Source organism: Nerophis lumbriciformis, linkage group LG12 (genome assembly GCF_033978685.3).
Source record: "Nerophis lumbriciformis linkage group LG12, RoL_Nlum_v2.1, whole genome shotgun sequence".
Classification (NCBI taxonomy): Eukaryota; Metazoa; Chordata; class Actinopteri; order Syngnathiformes; family Syngnathidae; genus Nerophis; species Nerophis lumbriciformis.
Window position 1 is genome coordinate 28,743,856 of NC_084559.2, and position 23,830 is coordinate 28,767,685.

The window sequence follows — 23,830 nt, forward strand, 5'->3', positions numbered from 1 at the left end:
TATATATATATATAGCTAGAATTCACTGAAAGTCAAGTATTTCTACTAATGTTTTAGTTTTTTTCTATTTAATTTTCAATATTCTTTAAAGAACACCGTATAATTCATTGTAATTTTTTATTACAAGTCAAGCAGATATTTAAGTATATATTTTCATTTAGACAAAAAATGTTTGGAAACATATACTGTAATATTTGTTGCAATAATGGATACTACTAAAGTTTAAAAGGTATGCAATTGCAAGCAGTACATATATTTTTTCTGTCAGAATGAAAAAAAATCTATTACAATTAGTGAGAAAATATTAAGTACTTTATTGACACAAATCATTTGCAGGTGTTTGCGGGCCAGATAAAATGATGTCGCGGGCCAGATCTGGCCCCCGGGCCTTGAGTTTGACACCCGTGCTGTAGATGGTAACAGGAAGAAGGTATGACGACAGTTGTACAATAATAACAATAAATAGTTAATCCCTTGTTACATGATGCGGTTATTGCTAAGTCTACACCAGTGGTTCTCAAACTTTTGTCACCAAGTACCACCTCAGAAAACCCTTGGCCGTCCAAGTACCACCCTAATGACCAAAATACAGTAGCGTAGTAGGCCCAAATATTGTTAAAAACTTGGCAGAGGTTTTATTTAACAAGTACATTTAATATTTGTGGCCACTGTAACATTACACGGAGTTTGAACAGTAACACTGTGTTTGAATATTTAATTGATTCTTTTGGCGTACCACTAGATCAGGGGTCCGCAACCCAAAATGTTGAAAGAGCCATATTGGACCACAAATACAAAAAAGTAATCTGTCTGGAGCCGCTAAAAATTAAAAGACTTATATAAGTATTATTATGATGGCAACACATGATGTAAGTAGCTACTGTAATTAGCTATATTAGCCTACTATCAAAATGACTATGTGTCACAGGCTGACGCAAATCTTCGTTGACGCAAATGTAGAAATGTAATATTTATTCTACACATTTTTACAACATTGGAAAACATTAGTAAAAAAGCCTCGGAGGGTGAGATAACTCCTGGAAATGACTGTCTTAGAATGACCAAAGGTATAGATGTGTGTGTCCAAGTTAAAGGAAACAACAGGCAGTCTTCTTCTAATGGATTTATTACAATCTTTGCAAGCTGGGTAACGTTTGCTGTGGTCTGGAACAACATGGCACACAAACAACTATCAGACATGCAGCCAATGTTACACACAGATAATGTGTCATGACACATGGAAAAATAAACGAAATACACAGAGGACATAAGTAAAGGATATTCAATATACCTACAAACGAGGCATAGTGATGCAATATGTACATACAGCTAGCCTAATAGTATGTTAGCATTGATTAGCTTGCAGTCATGCACTGACCAACTATGCCTGATTAGCACTCCAACAAGTCAATAACATCAACAAAGCTCACCTTTGTACATTCACGCACAGTATAAAATGTTTGGTGGACAAAATGAGACAAAGGAGTGGCATAAAACACTTCTTTCTGTGGCAGCCTCGGAGAAAGTTGTACATGTAAACAAACTGTTGAGTCACAGTGAACATAACAGTGAGTTCAAGGGCAGCTGAAATTAGTAGGACAAAAAAGCGCTCGCCAAATACTCTCATCAGTGAAGCATAAACACAAACACATTAAACAGTGGACTTTCTAGCAATTAGGAAGGTTTGTGTCGTGTTTTTCCTCCTACAGAAACCATATTACAACAAAAAACATGTTTTTCACCCCATTATTTTTACATTTCCATACAGAGAGCCGCGGGTTGCTGACCCCCGCACTAGAAGGAGCCTGCGTACCGCAGTTTGAGAATCACTGGTCTACACAATAAACAAACAGAAACTTTGATAAGACAGAAACAAATTCGATTGGTGAAAATTACGTTGGAAGTCCTAATTAATGTTGATATTTTTTATAACATGTCTATGTGGATATTAATAATTATAGAAGAGCAACAGACTACCTCCTATTTTCCTTCAAAATGACCAAAGTACTACATAACCTAACCTTTCAACTAAAAAACACAAATGTCCACTACAGAGGACATATGGTTTTAAAGCGCATTGCTCTGCATTATATACAACCCTATCCCTTTGTTGCCTCCACCAAAGAGACTGGGATTTCATTTCTGCAGACAAAAAGCAAGATTTGGTTTTGATGCAAATGTTCATTGTGGAGCATCACAATACCCCCGAACAGGTGAGACCAGGCAGTGGGCCAGATATCACAGTGAGAGTATGCACCAGGCGGTCAAACTACACCAACCTCTGGGTGTGGTTATTGAAGGCAAGTACATCCCTAACTCCATTCTCAATCAGGTTGATGTGTGGGCCACCTGCCCCAAGGCAGCTGTGTCAGGTTGGCAATCAGTGTTTGCTTAAAGGGGAACATTATCACAATTTCAGAATGGTTAAAACCATTAAAAATCAGTTCCCAGTGGCTTATTTTATTTTTCGAAGTTTTTTTCAAAATTTTACCCATCACGCAATATCCCTAAAAAAAAGCTTCAAAGTGCCTGATTTTAACCATCGTTATATACACCCGTCCATTTTCCTGTGACGTCACATAGTGATGCCGATACAAACAAACATGGCGGATAGAACAGCAAGGAATAGCGACATTAGCTCGGATTCAGACTCGTATTTCAGCGGCTTAAGCGATTCAACAGATTACGCATGTATTGAAACGGATGGTTGTAGTGTGGAGGCAGGTAGCGAAAACAAAATTGAAGAAGAAACTGAAGCTATTGAGCCATATCGGTTTGAACCGTATGCAAGCGAAACCGACGAAAACGACACGACAGCCAGCGACACGGGAGAAAGCGAGGACGAATTCGGCGATCGCCTTCTAACCAACGATTGGTATGTGTTTGTTTGGCATTAAAGGAAACTAACAACTATGAACTAGGTTTACAGCATATGAAATACATTTGGCAACAACATGCACTTTGAGAGTGCAGACAGCCCAGTTTTCATCAATTAATATATTCTGTAGACATACCCTCATCCGCTCGCAGATTTCTTTGACTTTATCGTTGGAAATGCATCTGTTTTGAGTGTCGCAGGATATCCACACATTCTTGCCATCTCTGTCGTAGCATAGCTTTCGTCGGTAAAGTGTGCGGAACAAACGTCCAATTTCTTACCACTTTCGCATCTTTGGGCCACTGGTGCAACTTGAATCCGTCCCTGTTCGTGTTGTTACACCCTCCGACAACACACCGACGAGGCATGATGTCTCCAAGGTACGGAAAACAGTCGAAAAAATGGAAAATAACAGAGCTGATTTGACTCGGTGTTTGTAATGTGTTTGAGAAAATGGCGGATTGCTTCCCGATGTGACGTCACGTTGTGACGTCATCGCTCCGAGAGCGAACAACAGAAAGGCGTTTAATTCGCCAAAATTCACCCATTTAGAGTTCGGAAATCGGTTAAAAAATATATGGTCTTTTTTTCTGCAACATCAAGATATATATTGACGCTTACATAGGTCTGGTGATAATGTTCCCCTTTAAATAGCACCTCAGTGTATGACTCATTGAGTGGCTGGCTCCCTGCTGGGAAAGGTCTGCTCCCATCGGGCGGTAAGTGTGTTGCTCCACTGAATTGTAGTTTATAGATTAGTCTGCTAAAGGTGTAATATGTTGGATTCATTGAATGATGTGATTTATTGAACTTTGTGCTGATCAGAGATTTCTCTGATCTGTGTTCCAGGCAATTTAGGAGACCTGATCAAGGAATAAAAAATGGGATCATTTGTTTGTTTCAATGGAAGCCCCAATCGGGAGAACTTTAAGTTAACCTGCATTCAGAAAAATGACTGAATAAATAAACCAACGCTGCTGCATTTGAACATTAACAGAAATGTCTCTGGGAGGTTGGTTTGTGCCCGCACATCACATCATCCTTGTTTAGCGTAATGTTTGAGGCCATCATTTACAAGAAGGATGTACAGTATGTTTATAATTCTGCCATAAACATTTATGATCGTGAAGTGTTTGGTTTTATCAGTCACAGATAGGCTTGGTCTAATAAAACGTGAGCTGGACAAAATGAAAGCTTTTCTTCCATTTAAGAGAGGAAAAAAAAGTATGAAGAATATAAGAGAATAACCAAATATGTGTAACGTGCATAATGTGTAGAAATAGCTCAGTAAGCACAACACAAAATGTGTATGGTGTTGTTGTGAGCAATTGTTCTATTCATTTTCTTCTTTAAGCATACTGATGAAAGTATTTATTTTATATAACATAGCAACTTGAATTGGGTTTAATATTACTACTTATTCACACAGAACGTACATCAGGAAGTCTCCCATTCGCTGCCTCGGTGTCTACCGTATTTTTCGGAGTATAAGTCGCACCGGAGTATAAGTCGCACCTGCCGAAAATGCATAATAAAGAAGGAAAAAAACATATATAAGTCGCACTGGAGCCCGGCCAAACTATGAAAAAAACTGCGACTTATAGTCCGAAAAATACGGTAATTGTCAGAATAATTGTATCTTGTCATATCTGTGTGATCATGTTTTGTTTTAGTAATGTTCGGTTTAAATTTTGGACTTTTTGTGCACTTTTGTTTTGTTTTGTTACCATAGCAACCATTAGTTTCACCTGTCACGTCACGCACCTGTTCCACGTTTGGACTCATTGTGCACTCTTGTCACCATAGCAACCATTCGTTTTCACCTGTCACGTCACGCACCTGTTTCACGTTTCGAGTCACGCACCTGCTTTCACTAATCATGTCCATAGTATTTAAGTTCATTCATTTTCTGTTGTTCGTTCTGACGACATCACCACATTTATGCTCCTGCACACTCTCCACACCCTGATGACCCTTGCTACTCTTTTTTTCATGCCGGTTCCATGCCAAGTAAGTTTTTGTTCGTTAAGCCACAGTTAGTGTTTTGTTTAATTGTTCATAGTTTCTGCCAATGTGCAAGTTTTGTGTTTAAAGTCTAGTTTTATTCTCCGCCACTGTGCGCGCCTTTTGTTTATTCCTTTTTTGATAGTTTAAAATAAATCATGTACCCACCTTCAAGCCTTGACCAGTCCAGTTCATTTGCACCACGGGAGAACAAACCAAGCCAAAGTCCAAGTCATGACATATCTAAGTTATCACAGAACTTTGTGTTTCAATGAGTTCCCGGCAAGCAGACAAAAGCTATCTTTGATCTTACCAATCTACTCCACTGTGTAGTATGGGAAGCGACATGAAGGTGTCGGTTCCTTTGATATATTGTAATCCACAGGAAGATTTTGTCTTGACCCTAGATCTACAAAGCGGAGAGGAAGCAGGACCTGACTCCCCTCCAGGCACCTTTTCTTTGAACTGTTTTGTGACCAAAGGCAGCGGCTGTTTACGACCCCCTTCCTTTAGAAACAGCTGTTGCCATGTAATCAGGGAATGTCCAAATAAAAGAGGAGGCGTACAATCTTTCGTCAGAGCGTGGTGGGACACTGTACAAGGGTACAGGTCTACGCGTTTCTCCTCATTGAGCCACATTTAATTATGTCTCTGTTTAATTCCTTGCTTCTTTGTCTGTTTAATAGATATCACCAGTGTTTGAACCTGACACTAATAATGGACTAATAGTGGGCGGTATAGCTCGGTTGGTAGAGTGGCTGTGCCAGCAACTTGAGGGTTGCAGGTTCGATCCCCGCTTCCGCCATCCTAGTCACTGCCGTTGTGTCCTTGGTCAAGACACTTTTACCCACCTGCTTCGAGTGCCACCCACACTGGTTTAAATGTAACTTGGATATTGGGTTTCACTATGTAAAAGTGCTTTGAGTCACTAGAGAAAAGCGCTATATAAATATAATTCACTAATTAGATATTTTATGGCAATCCGACTAACTAAATATAATAACTGTGTAGACAAGCAACTTCCTGCGAGCAAGCAGAAATGCCTCTGACTATCTCCTGGTGAACAATGTCAAAATGTAGAATTTTTACCTTATAATAACTTAAGGCAGGGGTCTCAAAGCTTCTACTTCCAGTGCCCCACAGGTAAATTGAGTTGTTTTTAAGGACTTTGTGCAAAAAAGCTAGTCAAACATCATCTAAATGTTAGCGCTCTAGTGTTTTTAAGATGTTGTCTCTCACAAGTTTTTTTGACATGAATAAGAGGGGAACTAAAATGGAACTAAAATGGAACCTTGAGGAACACCGCTAGTATACTGAAGAAGGTAAACAAATGACTACTGACCACATGTGAGGTAAACAAGCTACAGCAACACCTTAGTTGGATAATTTGTCAACAAGGAGAGGACTTAAAGGGGTGCCTTGAGGAACGCCTCAGTTATGTAAATCACACACGTTTGAACCCCAGTGTTTTGTGTTTGCTAGCAAGGTTAAAATGTCAATGTGAGGATCTGCCAATGTGTTTACATGACCGGAGCACTCGAGTGTTTTCTGGAATTTGCTGTATTGATTGATTGATATATCAATCAATCAATCAATGTTTATTTATATAACCCTAAATCACAAGTGTCTCAAAGGGCTGCACAAGCCACAACGACATCCTCGGTACAGAGCCCACATAAGGGCAAGGAAAAACTCACCCCAGTGGGACGTCGATGTCAATGACTATGAGAAACCTTGGAGAGGACCGCATATGTGGGTAACCCCCCCCTCTAGGGAGACCGAATGCAATGGATGTGGAGTGGGTCTGACATAATATTGTGAGAGTACAGTCCATAGTGGATCCAGCATAACAGTAAGAGTCCAGTCCATAGTGGGGTCAGCAGGAAACCATCCCGAACGGAGACGGGTCAGCAGCGCAGAGATGTTCCCAACCGATACACAGGCGAGCGGTCCACCCCGGGTCCCGACCCCGGACAGCCAGCACCCCATCCATGGCCACCGGACCTGTGTGTCTCCCCCTCCACAAGGGATAGGGGGGAGCAGAGGAGAAAAGAAAAGAAACGGCAGATCAACTGGTCTAAAAAAAAGGGGGCTATTTAAAGGCTAGAGTATACAAATGAGTTTTAAGATGGGACTTAAATGCTTCTACTGAGGTAGCATCTCTAACTGTTACCGGGAGGGCATTCCAGAGTACTGGAGCCCGAATAGAAAACGCTCTATAGCCCGCAGACTTTTTTTGGGCTCTGGGAATCACTAATAAGCTGGAGTTCTTTGAACGCAGATTTCTTGCCGCGACATATGGCACAATACAATCGGCAAGATAGGATGGAGCTAGACCGTGTAGTATTTTATACGTAAGTAGTAAAACCTTAAAGTCACATCTTAAGTGCACAGGAAGCCAGTGCAGGTGAGCCAGTATAGGCGTAATATGATCAAACTTTCTTGTTCTTGTCAAAAGTCTAGCAGCCGCATTTTGTACCAACTGTAATCTTTTAATGCTAGACATAGGGAGACCCGAAAATAATACGTTACAGTAATCGAGACGAGACGTAACGAACGCATGAATAATGATCTCAGCGTCGCTAGTGGACAAAATGGAACGAATTTTAGCGATATTACGGAGAGGAAAGAAGGCCGTTTTAGTAACACTCTTAATGTGTGACTCAAACGAGAGAGTTGGGTCGAAGATGATACCCAGATTCTTTGCCGAGTCGCTTTGTGTAATTGTTTGGTTGTCAAATGTTGAGGTGGTATTATTAAATAAATGTCGGTGTTTAGCAGGACCGATAATCAGCATTTCCGTTTTCTTAGTGTTGAGTTGCAAGAAGTTAGCGGACATCCATTGTTTAATTTCATTAAGACACGCCTCCAGCTGACTACAATCGGGCGTGTTGGTCAGCTTTAGGGGCATGTAGAGTTGGGTGTCATCGGGTGGGGCGGGGGCGTGGCTAAGAGGGGAGGAGTATATTTACAGCTAGAATTCACCAAGTCAAGTATTTCATATATATATATATATATTCAAGTATTTCATATATATATAAGAAATACTTGACTTTCGGTGAATTCTAGCTATATATATATATTTATTTTATTATATATATATATATATATATATATATATATATATATATGTATATATATATATATATATATATATATATATATATATATAATATATGTAAATAAAAGAAATACTTGAATTTCAGTGTTCATTTATTTACACATATACACACACACATAACACTCATCTACTCATTGTTGAGTTAAGGGTTGAATTGTCCATCCTTGTTCTATTCTCTGTCACTATTTTTCTAACCATGCAGGTACCCAGAAAGGTTTTGAGTACCACCAAAAAAACTGAATCTCTGAAGACAGTATAAAAATCTGTGTTAAAGGTGTACAAATACTGTTTGTATAATAAGCATGTCATTGTTTACAAATGAGGGTTAAGAGTTCTGTACTAAAAAAAAAAAAAAGAATGTGGCTTAAGTACAGTTTTTTAATTGAGCTGCTGTATTTTTTGGTTGGGTTGTTTATTTATTTTGAGTAACTTCTACAATTCTAAAAGGGGAGGAATGTAATAAAGTGATCTATTTTTGTCTGTTGCCATCTCATGGTGAATGTTGGCTATAGCGTACTGGGGTTACTTTTTGGTTGGCCAACGATTTACGTGGTGTTGCGCACCTGACGTCAAGTGTGTGAGTCTGTTCTGAAGTCTACAGTAAAGAGACGTACTTCATCACCTCGCCTGGTTATTGCCTCCAACTCAATATATTACAACAACATTGCTGTTTACGGCAGACGAACTGTTTTACGGTAGAATAAAACATGACTGCTGTTGTTGTGTGTTGTTACCGCGCTGGGAGGACGTTAATGAAACTGCCTAACAATAAACACATAAGAAACCAAGAACTCGCCCTCGATCATTCTACAGTTATAACGTGTTTGGGCAGGCACGCTATTTATATTGTGGGAAAGCGGACGTGAATACAGGCTGTTGACACGTCACTCAGGTCCGCATGGAGCTGGAGGGGGCGTGGCTTCCAGCTCCGCCTGAATTTCGGGAGATTTTCGGGAGAAAATTTGTCCCGGGAGGTTTTCGGGAGAGGCGCTGAATTTCGGGAGTCTCCCGGAAAATCCGGGAGGGTTGGCAAGTATGCTCATCAGCGTCATGTGGGTTGATTAAAGTGTGAGTGCAGCCGCGCGGATGAGCAGAGTGAGAGGCGGCAGGTGTTTGAACCTGCAAAAATGTTTGTCTACCAAGTTTTGAACTGAACGAGGGGGCCGGTATGGGCTGCCAGTTGAACATCCCTGCCCTACGTAGACCAAAAAAACAGTCATTACTAATCAGTTAGATGTTGGACCAGCAGTCGGGTTTGTTTTCTCTGAAAGACACTTTTGCTTCCAACTTTGGGGGGGGAACGTTTGGGGATTTCTGTGCACAAAACAGAGGACATGCTGGATTGTGTTAGTCAGAACTTACACAGAACCCTGACCTCAACCCCTTTGAATTTCCAATGACGGAACACAAATTCCCCGCATGCACAAGTGTGCTGACAAGTAGCTTGCAGGATTGCCAAACATCGCAGCCGTGGCTTGTAAAAGTAAATATATTTGAATGTTAATTATGGCTGTAAAAAATCAATCAATCAATCAATCAAAGTTTATTTATATATCCCTATATCACAAGTGTCTCAAAGGGCTGCACAAGCCACAACGACATCCTCGACTCAGATCCCACATAAGGGCAAGAAAAAACTCAACCCAGTGGGATACAATGAGAAACCTTGGAGGGGGCCGCAGAAGTGGGAACCCCCTGAGTGTTCCTGAGCGACATTCTGACAATAAAATTGCATTTGTTTACAAATATTGGCCTCTTTTTTTGAAGTTATTTTAAATAATGCTAGTGAGTAATAACTATTAAGTCATGAGTGAGTGTTGCGTTTGACCCCTGTGTGACACCTTCTGCCACCCATACCAAAAATATTCCATTTAGTTTAAAACAGTAGCAGATAATGTCATGTGGGAATGGAGCGGGGATTCCCAGATGCAGTCTCGTGACAAACGATCACAGTTAGTAACTTTCCAGCTGTGTCGTGTTTGGCTGGTCTCGCAACCACGTGCTCAGAGCTGCGATCCAATGTGGTTCTTGCAGACCATTGCAGTAGAGCAGGAGCCAGTTAAACACTTTCACTTTCACCAAGCAACATGTGTGCTCAAGTTACCGTACACACTGAGCATTTACAGGAAGTCGACTCGCTGTGTGCTAGTTAGTGTCTAAATGCAGGAGACAAATGAATCAGATAATACACGACTGAGGTGTTTGTATGAAGAAATATGCATACTTTATGGCTCTTGACAATAGATAGATAGATAGTACTTTATGGACAATGTCCATTCTACGAACTCACTCAAACAGTACATTTCCAAAAGTTGGCCCCTCCCCTTTAGGTCCATGTGATGTACAGTAGGGGTGGTTTAAATGTATGACCGCATGCAGTCTTGCTTTAAATATGCACTTGTCCTGCTTTTATTTTAAACAAAGCCAGATAGAAACTTAGCAAGTGAACTTCTTCATCTTTGGTCTTCCTCATACAAACTACAAGATGGAGATAATCAACCGCAACAATGGTGAGTTTTTTTTTTTCTTACTATCAACTTGAAATGAAAACAATAATACTGCACCTTTTAAAAAGGTCATTAGCACTTTGAGGTTGTTTGCTCAATGTCAAGTGCTTTTTACAAATAAAATACATTATTATTATTATTATTATTAATAGGCTACACTTTCTCTCATTGACCACTTCTTTAGGTACGCTTCTTCCATGTGATGATATTAAATTTGAACGATTTAGTGGTTTTAATGTAACTTTTTAAATGCATATATATGTATATATATATATGCAATTAAAAAGTTACATTAAAACCACTAAATCGTTCAAATGTAATATTTAGTGGTTTTAATGTAACTTTTTAAATGTATACATATATATATATATATATATATATATATATATATAGTATATGTATATATATATATATGTATATATATATATATATATATATATATATGCATTTAAAAAGTTACATTTAAAAAGTTACATTAAAACCACAAAATATGCACTAAATCATGCATATTAAATTTGAACGATTTAGTGGTTTTAATGTAACTTTTTAAATGTGCATATATATATATATATATATATATATATATAGTGGTTTTAATGTAACTTTTTAAATGCATATATATATATATATATATATATATATATATATATATATATATGCATTTAAAAAGTTACATTAATATATACATAATATGCATTTGGTATATATATATATGTATATATATATATATATGTATATACTGTGTATATATATATATATATATATATATATATATGCATATTAAATTTGAACGATTTAGTGGTTTTAATGTAACTTTTTAAATGCATATATATATATATATATATATATATATATATATATATATATATTAAAAAACAAACAAAAAAAACTTTTACATACATACATACATACATACATACATACATATATACATATATATATATATATATATATATATATATATATTAAATTTGAATGATTTAGTGGTTTTAATGTAACTTTTTAAATGCATATATATATATATATATATATATATATATATATATATATATATATATATATATATGTATATTAAATTTGAATGATTTAGTGGTTTTAATGTAACTTTTTAAATGCATATATATATATATATATATATATATATATATATATATATATATGCATTTAAAAAGTTACATTAAAACCACTAAATCATTCAAATTTAATATACATATATATATATATATATATATATATACATACATACATGTATATATATATATATATATATATATATATATATATATATATATATATATATGCATTTAAAAAGTTACATTAAAACCACTAAATCATTCAAATTTAATATATATATATATATATATATATATATATATATATATATATATATATATATATATATATATATATATATATATATATATATATATGTATGTATGTATGTATGTATGTAAAAGTTTTTTTTGTTTGTTTTTTAATAAAATGTATTCCTCCTCTTTGATGTATGCAAACATTGCATTAGAGCGGGGGTGTTCAAACTTTTTCCACCGAGGGTCGGGTTCAGCAAAATAGAAGCAAACTAATGTACGTCAATATACGTTTGTGTATATATATCTTGACATCCAAATTGCTGCCGTTGTGTCCTTTGGCAGGACACTTCACCCTTGCCCCCGGTGCCGCTCACACTGGTGAATGAATGATGAATGAATGATAGGTGGTGGTCGGAGGGGCCGTAGGCGCAAACTGGCAGCCTCGCTTCCGTCAGTCTACCCCAGGGCAGCTGTGGCTACAAATGTAGCTTACCACCACCAGGTGTGAATGAATGATGGCTTCTCACTTCTCTGTGAGCGCTTTGAGTATCTAATAATAGAAAAGCGCGATATAAAATCTAATCCATTATTTCTATTATTATATAAGTTAAACTAGCTGAACAAAACGTCAACATGTTAGCTTTGTGTTCGAGGCCACCAAGAAAATGAGTGTAATATGTAATAAACTAGGTCTGTCAAACGAGGTAACTCATGGGATTAATCGCAGATACCATTGTATTAATCATGCATATACGCAGATTGATCACGCTATTTATTTTGACTGCACTCGGGGTCTTTTTTAGGTTCATTTAATTTATACAAGCAAGTAACACTGCTTAAATTTCAAAAGTGCAATTCTTATTATTTTTGAAACCAAAAAAAACAACTATTAGTAACTAATCTTATTCATGATAAATAAATGTTATTTTCACAATAAGCAGAGGGCCAAGAAAAAACAAGCTGCAGTTTGAAATTGGCCCCCGGGCTGCACTTTGGACACCCCTGCATTTGTGTGTCCTTGAGCAGATTAGTCAATATTCGCTGGGAAAATTTCTTCTTGCACGGTCCTGTGCTGAGAAGTGCTTCTTATCCTCATTCGGCCCGCGGAACATTCTACAAATACTATTAAAAAATACAAATTAAAAAGTGAAATAAAGCTTTGATACAGGCTTTTTCTCTTTACAGGGGACCTATGATGATTTGAATTTACATTTAAAGCACTTCTTTGTGGTCTAAATAATATGCATTGGATATGCTTTGATTATAAATTTTGCTCCACAGTCACTTTTATAACCTGTTTTTTGAGTCTCCCTGCAAAATGTTCGATTCTGGAGGTGTTCCCAGATTGCAAATGAAACCACACCCCACCCTCTACAGAAGTATCATCATTTATCTTTTGTAAATGAACACTGTTCAAATATAAATCTTGAAGTCGTCACCGTTATTTTGTCCACAGACACGCTCGGAAATAAATGTTATAAATGTTAGATTCACCCGGTTACAACATTAGGTACATCTACACACTCTACAATCGATTCAGATTCTGCATTTTTTTAAAAGCTGGTTTTAGCAGCATTTATGTCACTGCATGTCGCACGTTGGTTTTATTATGCGCAGGCCAAGATTAGATAAAGTTATTACTTCTTCTTTGTTTCAGGGGTGTCCAAAGTGCGGATCGGGGCCAATGTCGGCCCGCAGCTAGTTATTCATTGGCCCCCAGCAGATTGTAAAAATGAAATGAAGTCAATATTGAGGTGTAATTAGTAATGCTATAAAATGACACTTTTTTTTTTAATACATGTGATTAATGCAATGTTTTTGTGATTATTTGCTTAATGTTATCTTGCTATTTTTTACTTTAATGTACAACATGTAGTATCAAAGCGGCCCCCACATCCTTCGATTTTACTGAATGCGGCCCTCACTGGAAAAAGTTTGGACACCCCCGCTTTAAGCAGAGGAGAGGCACGCCTTAACTGTTTTGTTAAACATTAACTACGTTTTTTTTTCCAGTGTGCAGACTCAAAAGTTTTGTAATGTTCTGTAATTGTCAATGGTGCAGTGTGTGTTATGTATTTTATAATTGCTTTTTTTTAAAAACCAATAACACAAAGCGCAGATGGAAATCCTTTGTCCAAATAGTTTAGGATAATTTGTAGATGTCAGAGTCTTTGGGCACCTTACGTTTCGATTCTGATTCTTGGGGTGAGGATTGGTTTCAGAATCGATTCTTGAGTCAACACGATTCTCGTAATATATTTTTTGTTGTATAAATTCTAATAAAACATTTTCAAAACAGCTTACTAAAGCTCGTCTGACTTATACGCCTAAAAAAAACGTATTTAAATAAAAAATGTCAATATATATATATATTTTTTTTTTTCAGACATCACAGCATGTTAATCAATCTAGTAAAATACAATAGAACAATCCTAAATCCAACCCAAATCTAACTTTACAATGTTTAAGATGATGGGAAAACTTTCAAACTCAATATATATATATATATATAAAAAAATTAAAAAAAATTATAAAATAAAACTAATACAAAACCTCACAATAATGTCTGATTGAAAACTAAGCAGTAATAATAATAATATTATCAACAATATTTGTTTAATGTTTTTAAGCCAAACATTCATTCCCAATGTTATTTTTCAAATGTATGTACTTATATATTTTTTCAAACCGATTCATAATTTGTGAGAATTGATTAAAAAAAATAAAAACATACCCTTTTTTTAACAATTATTTTCAGAATAAATACAAATTCCGATTTGGATGTGAATCGATTTTTTTGCGCACTCTTAATACGGTGATTGAGCTTCTTATCTTTAATGTACCAAATTCCCTCTGTATGCAGCTCCCGCTGGAAAAAGTTTAGATACCCCTGATTAAACGCCTCCTCCTGAGAACCACCGTCCATTGCGGTGGACATTTGCGTTTTGCATAACATGTGAAATAAATTGACCAGTGGTTCTCGAACTTTTTTCCCGAAGTACCACCTCAGAACACACTTGGCTCCCAAAGTAGCACAATATTGACCAATATTAAAATACAGTAGCGTAGTAGGCCTAAGCATTCATTAGAACAAGGCGGAAGTCTTATTTAATGTTTTTGAACACTTTAAAGGCCTACTGAAATGCGATTTTCTTTATTAAACGGGGATAGCAGGTCCATTCTATGTCATACTTGATCATTTCGCGATATTGCCATATTTTTGCTGAAAGGATTTAGTAGAGAACATTGACGATAAAGTTCGCAACTTTTGGTCGCTGATAAAAAAGCCTTGCCTGTACCGGAAGTAGCAGACGAGTAGCGTGACGTCACAGGTTGTGGAGCTCCTCACATCCGCACATTGTTTACAATCATGGCCACCAGCAGCGAGAGCGATTCTGACCGAGAAAGCGATTTCCCCATTAATTTGAGCGAGGATGAAAGATTTGTGGATGAGGAAAGTGAGAGTGAAGGACTAGAGGGCAGTGGGAGCGATTCAGATAGGGAAGATGCTGTGAGAGGCGGGTGGGACCTGATATTCAGCTGGGAATGACTAAAACAGTAAATAAACACAAGACATATATATACTCTATTAGCCACAACACAACCAGGGTTATATTTAATATGCCACAAATTAATACCGCATAACAAACACCTCCCCCCTCCCGTCCATATAACCCGCCAATACAACTCAAACACCTGCACAACACACTCAATCCCACAGCCCAAAGTACCGTTCACCTCCCCAAAGTCGATACAGCACATATATTTCCCCAAAATCCCCAAAGTTACGTACGTGACATGCACATAGCGGCACGCACGTACGGGCAAGCGATCAAATGTTTGGAAGCGTACTCACGGTACCGTGTCTGCGTATCCAACTCAAAGTCCTCCTGGTAAGAGTCTCTGTTGTCCCAGTTCTCCACAGGCCAATGGTAAAGATTGACTGTCATCTTTCGGGAATGTAAACAATGAAACACCGGCCGTGTTTGTGTTGCTGAATACACCGCTTCCCTCCGACAGCTTTCTTCTTTGCTGTCTCCATTGTTCATTGAACAAATTGCAAAAGATTCACCAACACAGATGTCCAGAATACTGTGGAATTTTGCGATGAAAACAGACGACTTAATAGGTGGCCGCCATGCTGTCTCAAAATGTCCTCTACAATCCGCGACGTCACGCGCTGACGTCATCATACCGAGACGTTTTCAGCAGGATATGTCCCGCGAAATTTAAAATTGCACTTTGGTAAACTAACCCGGCCGTATTGGCATGTGTTGCAGTGTTAAGATTTCATCATTGATGTATAAACTATCAGACTGCGTGGTCGGTCGGTCGTAGTGGTTTTCAGTAGGCCTTTAACATTACACACAGTTTGAACAGTAACACTGTGTTTAAATATCAATCTAAGTGATTCTTTGGCATACCACTAGATGGAGCCCGCGTACCACAAACTTTTGAGAATCACTGAAATAGACCAAAACCAAAAGCACTGCAGAGGATGTCAACTTTAGGACTTATGTTTACGACAGGTGCATTAAAATTAAGATAAAGGCACTTCTTGTTAGCACGTGCTTCAGAGTAAACGTTTTTTAGTTTCGTTATTAGTCAGCTTTATTGCCGAGCTGCCGTTTAGTCTCTGATTATTTCCTTTCATATTGTGATAAGCGGCCAAAAGGTGTTTCCTTTTTTTCTGCCGCTTGTTTACTTTTGGACCGTCCGACCTTGCAGATGCCGAGACCAAGACGTGGCACAAACACAAATGCGGCAGTTCTTGCCTCGGTCCTCTCACCTTCCACCACAAAGCCGTGGGAGACATGGTCCTTCTGAGCTACGGCTGTCGACAGGCAAACAGACCCAAAAACACCTTCAAGAACGGCCTGGTGTTCAGCAGCCGCCCGGTGAGGGTCCAGGAGCGGATTCGCCTGTGGGTGGAGGAAGACGTGGCTCGATGGCAGGGAGCAATGAGGCTGGGTTTTACCAACGTGCCGCCAGAAGCCCGAACTCTGCCTCTGCCCTGCTTGTCCATGCCTGACCTCGTCCAAACCCCCGGGCACTGGGTCGCCCCCCTGCATGAGGCCTCCTGCCGTGCAGGTGCAGAAGTACAGTTCTGGGTCTCCCATTCCGGCAAAGTGTATTTTTTAGACCAGAAAAAGCGCCGGCATGAGCTGCTAAAAGGAGTCGACCTCAGCAGACCTCTGTGGGCCGTGATCGACATCTACGGACAGACCTGCTCCATTATCCTCCTGGGTAGGTTTGATTCTTGTCACGCTTTCAAAGTAAACTCACATTTCTGCTTTTTTTCACATTGAAATGTAGTAATAACCACATTTATGCTCAGTGGCCTTGTGGTTAGAGCAGGCCTGGGCAATTATTTTGACTCGGGGGCCAAATTTAGAGAAAAAAATGTGTCTGGGGGCTGGTATATCTATTTTTAGGAGCACTAATACAGTGGTCCCCAACCCTTTTGTAACTGCGGACCGGTCAACGCTTGAAAATTTGTCCCACGGACCGGGGGAGGAAGGGGGGAATGTTTTTTGGTTTTTTTTTTTTGTCATAAAAAAATACAACCATGTGTGCTTACGGACTGTATCCCTGCAGACTGTATTGATCTATATGGGTTGGTGCACTAATTGTAAGTGTGTCTTGTGTTTTTTATGTTGATTTAATAAAAAAATAAATAATAATAATTTATTATATTTATTTTTATTTTTTTATTTCTTATGCGGCCCGGTACCAATCGATCCACGGACCGGTGGTTGGCATACTTGCCAACCTTGAGACCTCCGATTTCGGGAGGTGGGGGGTAGGGGCGTGGTCAGGGGTGGTGCGGGGCGTGGTTGGGGGCGTGGTTAAGAGGGGAGGAGTATATTGACAGCTAGAATTCACCAAGTCAAGTATTTCATACATATATATATCTATATCTATATATATATATAGATATAGATATCTACATCCTGAAAATATGCAAACAAACTGTGTTTAGATAATTGATACTTCAAACTTGCATAAATAAATATTAAGGAATGTAATATAACTTGGCTTCTGAGAGTTTCAAAATGTAATGAATAAAATGCTAAAGTTGTTGATAAACAAGCAATTATTTTAATAATTAAATATGGTCATTTTAAATGAATTATTATGATAATTTAAAATCAATTATTTCAAATATGTTTATTTTAATGTATAATTCTATGGCTGGATGTAATAAGGAGTCACGAAAAAATACAAATAAAAATACAATTAATTTTGATGTTTTTAGCAAAATATAGTAAAAATGTATTTAGTTTTTTTTTTTTTTTAATTAATAAATATATTTCTTTTTAGGTAAGATAAACATAATAATACAATTTATCTTTAGTCTGGATGATTTAGTTCTTGTCACCCTGTTGTCCTCCCGTCATGAAAAAAGGCTGTCCTCACTCAGGTCCGCATGGAGCTGGAGGGGGCGTGGCTTCCAGCTCCGGCTGAAAATCGGGATATTTTCGGGAGAATATTTGTTCCGGGAGGTTTTCGGGAGAGGCGCTGAATTTCGGGAGTCTCCCGGAAAATTCGGGAGGGTTGGCAAGTATGGTGGTTGGGGACCACTGCACTAATACAAAACCGCACAATAATGTCTGATTGAAAACTAAAAACGTTATGACAGACCGCCTTAAAAAATTGAACGGCATTTTAAATTTTTTTAATGAGTGAGACACCCAGAATGTACATGAAAATAAAGAATGTCACAACATTAACTATGAAGGATAAAACACTGAATATTGACAACATATGAACGTCACACCCCCTCTCATCCACATATTTTACAATCAAGCGAAACACAACAATAATGCAACAAACAGCGAAATATGATCGCGAAGGGTAAAAATAAACCCACCTACAATCTGATATATTTGATACATCATTAAGCTTTACAACTTTGTTGTAAAAATCTCCTTCCACGTTTGTCCCTGACACCCGCATTTCAGGCTCTGGAAACACTCTGTGGAAACACTCCCCACCCTCACTGCTTGGTGCCTCGTCTGAGCTGCTGTGATTTAGATTACCATAGTAACTAATTAGATTACCATAGTAACTAGTACATCATGCAAAATCGCAGATTCCAACTATTTAAATACTTTCACTGCACATCATAATGGCGGCTACAGTTTGCATCTTAAAGATCTAAAAAAAAAAAGTGTGAATGTCCGGCGGGCCAGATTGAAAAGCTTAATGGGCCTTAATTTGCCCAGGTCTGGGTTAGAGTGTCCGCCCTGAGATCGAGGTTGTGAGTTCAAACCCAAAGGCTATAAAAATGGGACCCATTACCTCCCTGCTTGGCACTCAGCATCAAGGGTTGGAATTGGGGGTTAAATCACCAAAAATGATTCCCGAAGGTGGCTACAGCTGCAAAGGCAGGCTTAAATAATGCCTCTTATTAGTGCTCGGGGAACAGGTGAGCGTCCCGAACACCAATCAGAGGCAGGTGAAAATAATAAGTAGCCAAGGTAACTAAACAAACTCAAGGGTGCACAACAAAAGGAACTAAGGGAGTCCAAAACTAACAGAAAATAACAAAAACATGATCCGGGCCACGGATCATGACAGGAATAGAGCGGTTCTCATTTGCTACATTGTTAGCTGACTTTTAATAGCTTTTATGTATGAGTTAGAATGCATAAAAAGGAAAAACATATATGTACTTGTCTCACATAAGCATTGTGAATGATAGGCACAATTCCAAAAAAAAAAAGTACTGTTCCCCTTTAAAGTGTAGTTAGAATAAGGATTATCCATACTTGCCAACCCTCCCGAATTTTCCGGGAGACTCCCGAAATTCAGCGCCTCTCCCGAAAACCTCCCGGGACAAATATTCTCCCGAAAATCTCCCCATTTTCAGCCGGAGCTGGAAGCCACGCCCCCTCCAGCTCCATGCGGACCTGAGTGAGGACAGCCTTTTTTCATGACGGGAGGACAACAGGGTGACAAGAACTAAATCGTCCAGACTAGAGATACAGTAAATTGTATTATTATGTTTATTTTACCTAAAAATAAATATATTTATTAATTAAAAAAAAAAAAAAAACTAAATACATTTTTACTATATTTTGCTAAAAACATCAAAATTAATTGTATTTTTATTTGTATTTTTTCGTGACTCCTTATTACATCCAGCCATAGAATTATACATTAAAATAAACATATTTGAAATAATTGATTTTAAATTATCATAATAATTCATTTAAAATGACCATATTTAATTATTAAAATAATTGCTTGTTTATCAACAACTTTAGCATTTTATTCATTACATTTTGAAACTCTCAGAAGCCAAGTTATGTTATATTCCTTAATATCTATTTATGCAAGTTTGAAGTATCAATTATCTAAACACAGTTTTGTTTGCATATCTTCAGGATGTAGATATCTATATATATATATATATATATATATATATATATATATATATATATATATATATATGAAATACTTGACTTGGTGAATTCTAGCTGTCAATATACTCCTCCCCTCTTAACCACGCCCCCAACCACGCCCCGCCCCCAGCACCGACCACGCCCCCAACCACGCCACGCCCCGACCACGCCCCCACCCCCCACCTCCCGAAATCGGAGGTCTCAAGGTTGGCAAGTATGGGATTATCACAAATATGTTGAAAATCTATAGCATTTCAAAAGTATGTAGAATATTAGATTTCATGGTAAAATCTACATTTAGGAAGTGTTGAACAACAAGAAATTATATCTTTTTAATGTTCAAGGTATTTAAAAAAAAAAGTATTTTAACGTTCGTTTATTGGATTTTTTTGACATACACAATACAGAAATACAATTAACACATGTCAAATGTTCTTTTTCTCTCCCCCAAACAAGTAACCTACAAAAATGATGTATAGAATAAAATAAAAATAGTAAACTAGAAAAAAAAAACATGCATCAGTCAAATAAGTAGAGGCAAACATTGACATAAAGCCACAGACAAGTGCACTCCTGAATGTCTCCAACACAGTGCAGCAAAGGGCTCGTCAATTATCTACCTTTCAATTACTTTTCAATATTTTACATATTTTAGGAAAGCATCCCATACGTCCTGAAACTTCACAGAACAACAGTTCAATGTCAGCGTAATTGTCTCCAATTTGAGAAAAGATGTTCAAGGCAGTTTGTTGAATGAATATTTTAAAATTGCATCTATTAAATAAGAAATCATGTGCAATGTTGCTTAATCAAAAATATTTTTTACTAGATTCTATAGTTTGTTGATACATTTTATTTCCAAATGGCACCAATTGGTTGTAAATGGAATCGTTTGCAGGGACATTGAACTGAATTCCCTCCTATTTTGGTGCAGGTTCAGAAAAAAGGGGCCGGATCTCCATCAGAAGAGCATGCATGAGTCTTGCCTCGACCGACTTCCTCTCCCTCCTCAACATGGAGCCGGCAGCAGGTAGGAGGAGTCCCTTCATCGTGTCCCCGACTGTGGTGGGCTTCTTTTCACCATGCTTCCTGTCTCCTCTCGCGACAGATCGAGAAGAACCGATGACCTGCGTGGTGTGCTTGAGCCAGCAGGCCAACGTCACTCTGCTATGCGGCCATCGCTGTATGTGTCCCACGTGCGCCGACGGCGTCTTTAAGCAGTTTGGAACGTGTCCCCTGTGCAGGCGGAGCATGAAGGGCCCGTCGCTGGCTTGGCGACAGGTCATCCCGGAGTGCCAGAAGAACAAAGCCACTGAGAGCCAATGACATGCACATAAACTAAATGCATTTGTATTTTATTCATATCTGAATGTCTTTTATATTGTTATTTTATTTAATCTGTTTTTTTAAATTAAGAGAGCAGATCTTCATTTGTACTATTAATGTACTCTGAAATGTTTGTATGAATACATGAAATATATAGCTGTGAAAACAAGTAAATTGAGTTGAGTTTGTCCATCTTAGTTTGGGGAGCAATTTGGGGTGTGGGAAAAAATCGATTCGAATTCGAATCGCGATTCTCACGTTGTGCGATTCAGAATCGATTCTCATTTTTAAAAAATCGTGTTTTTTTTCTTTTTTTTTCTTTTTCGATTAATCAATCCAACAAACAATACACAGCAATACCATAACAATGCAATTCAATTCCAAAACCGACCCAGGCTTGCTACATCAAAGATACATTTAACAGCATTTATCAATCAATCAATCAATCAATCAATGTTTATTTATATAGCCCTAAATCACAAGTGTCTCAAAGGGCTGCACAAGCCACAACGACATCCTCGGTACAAAGCCCACATAAGGGCAAGGAAAAACTCACCCCAGTGGGACGTCGATGTGAATGACTATGAGAAACCTTGGAGAGGACCGCATATGTGGGTAACCCCCCGCCCCTCTAGGGGAGACCGAATGCAATGGATGTCGAGTGGGTCTGATATAATATTGTGAGAGTCCAGTCCATAGTGGATCCAACATAATAGTAAGAGTCCAGTCCATAGTGGGGCCAGCAGGACACCCTGCCGAGCGGAGACGGGTCAGCAGCACAGAGATGTTCCCAGCCGATGCACAGGCGAGCGGTCCACCCCGGGTCCCGACTCTGGACAGCCAGCACTTCATCCATGGCCACCGGACCTGTGCCCCCCCCCCCTCCACAAGGAAGAGGGGAGTAGAGGAGAAAAGAAAAGAAACGGCAGATCAACTGGTCTAAAAGGGGGGTCTATTTAAAGGCTAGAGTATACAAATGAGTTGTAAGATGGGACTTAAATGCTTCTACTGAGGTAGCATCTCTAATTGTCTTTTGTTAGTAAGTAAGTAAACAAAGGCTCCTAATTTAGTCTGCTGACATATGCAGTAACATCCATCCCATCCATTTTCTACCGCTTGACCCGTTCGGGGTCGCGGGGGTGCTGGAGCCTATCTCATATTGTGTTATTTTCCCTTCTATTATTTTGTCAAAATTATTAAGGACAAGTAGTAGAAATTGAATTATTAATCTACTTGTTCATTTACTGTTAATATCTGCTTACTTTCTCTTTTAACATCTTCTATCTACACTTCTGTTCAAATGTAATAATCACTTATTCTTCTGTTGTTTGGATACATTACATTCGTTTTGGACTCAACGCCAAGAAAACGGAAATGCTGATTATCGGTCCTGCTAAACACCGACATTTATTTAATAATACCACCTTAACATTTGACAACCAAACAATTACACAAAGCGTATCAGTAAAGAATCTGGGTATTATCTTCGACCCAACTCTCTCGTTTGAATCACACATTAAGAGTGTTACTAAAACGGCCTTCTTTCATCTCCGTAATATCCCTAAAATCCGTTCTATTTTATCCACTAGCGACGCTGAGATTATTATTCATGCGTTCGTTACGTCTCGTCTCGACTACTGTAACGTATTATTTTTGGGTCTCCCTATGTCTAGCATTAAAAGATTACAATTGGTACAAAATGTGGCTGCTAGACTTTTGACAAGAACAAGAAAGTTTGATCATATTACGCCTATACTGGCTCACCTGCACTGGCTTCCTGTGCACTTAAGATGTGACTTTAAGGTTTTACTACTTACGTATAAAATACTACACGGTCTAGCTCCGTCCTATCTTGTCGATTGTATTGTACCATATGTCCCGGCAAGAAATCTGCGTTCAAAGAACTCCGGCTTATTAGTGATTCCCAGAGCCCAAAAAAAGTCTGCGGGCTATAGAGAGTTTACTATTCGGGCTCCAGTACGTATGTTCACTATTTTAATTAAGGACAAACTTGCAATAAGAAACATGTTTAATGTACCGTAAGATTTGTTGTTAAAATAAAGCCAATAATGCAATTTTTTGTGGTCCCTTTTATTTAGAAAAGTATCAAAAAGTATCAAAATAATATTGGTACCGGGTATCAGGACAACACTAGTATGAGCCCACATGTATGAGAGAGTGTACAAATGGATCCAATAATGGTCCTTTACTATTAACTATCTGTCATTTAGCCGGGGACACCCTACAACTACCTCTCTAGTTGACGCACCCCA

General features: G+C 38.2%; 2 protein-coding genes across 3 annotated transcripts in view; both read left to right on the forward strand.

The window, feature by feature from the left end:
- The window catches only part of inpp5l (inositol polyphosphate-5-phosphatase L), an 81,274-nt gene extending 77,295 nt beyond the window's left edge, over positions 1 to 3,979 (forward strand). The window contains exons 16-17 of one of the 2 annotated variants that reach the window (XR_009817858.1): positions 337 to 430; positions 3,728 to 3,979. The gene's annotated coding sequence lies outside the window, so the exon portion shown is untranslated. Of the gene's footprint in view, positions 1 to 336; positions 771 to 3,727 lie in introns of those variants that run through there. The other variant, XM_061986244.1, reaches the window with a different exon arrangement.
- Positions 3,980 to 10,352: 6,373 nt separating this feature from the next.
- LOC133622934 (E3 ubiquitin-protein ligase NEURL3) lies at positions 10,353 to 21,713 on the forward strand. The gene is made up of 4 exons (XM_061985789.1): positions 10,353 to 10,513; positions 16,549 to 17,067; positions 21,166 to 21,261; positions 21,340 to 21,713. The coding sequence occupies exons 1-4, from the start codon at positions 10,489 to 10,491 to the stop codon at positions 21,555 to 21,557; spliced, it is 858 nt and encodes a 285-aa protein (XP_061841773.1). The 5' UTR covers positions 10,353 to 10,488; the 3' UTR covers positions 21,558 to 21,713.
- Positions 21,714 to 23,830: the final 2,117 nt, after the last annotated feature.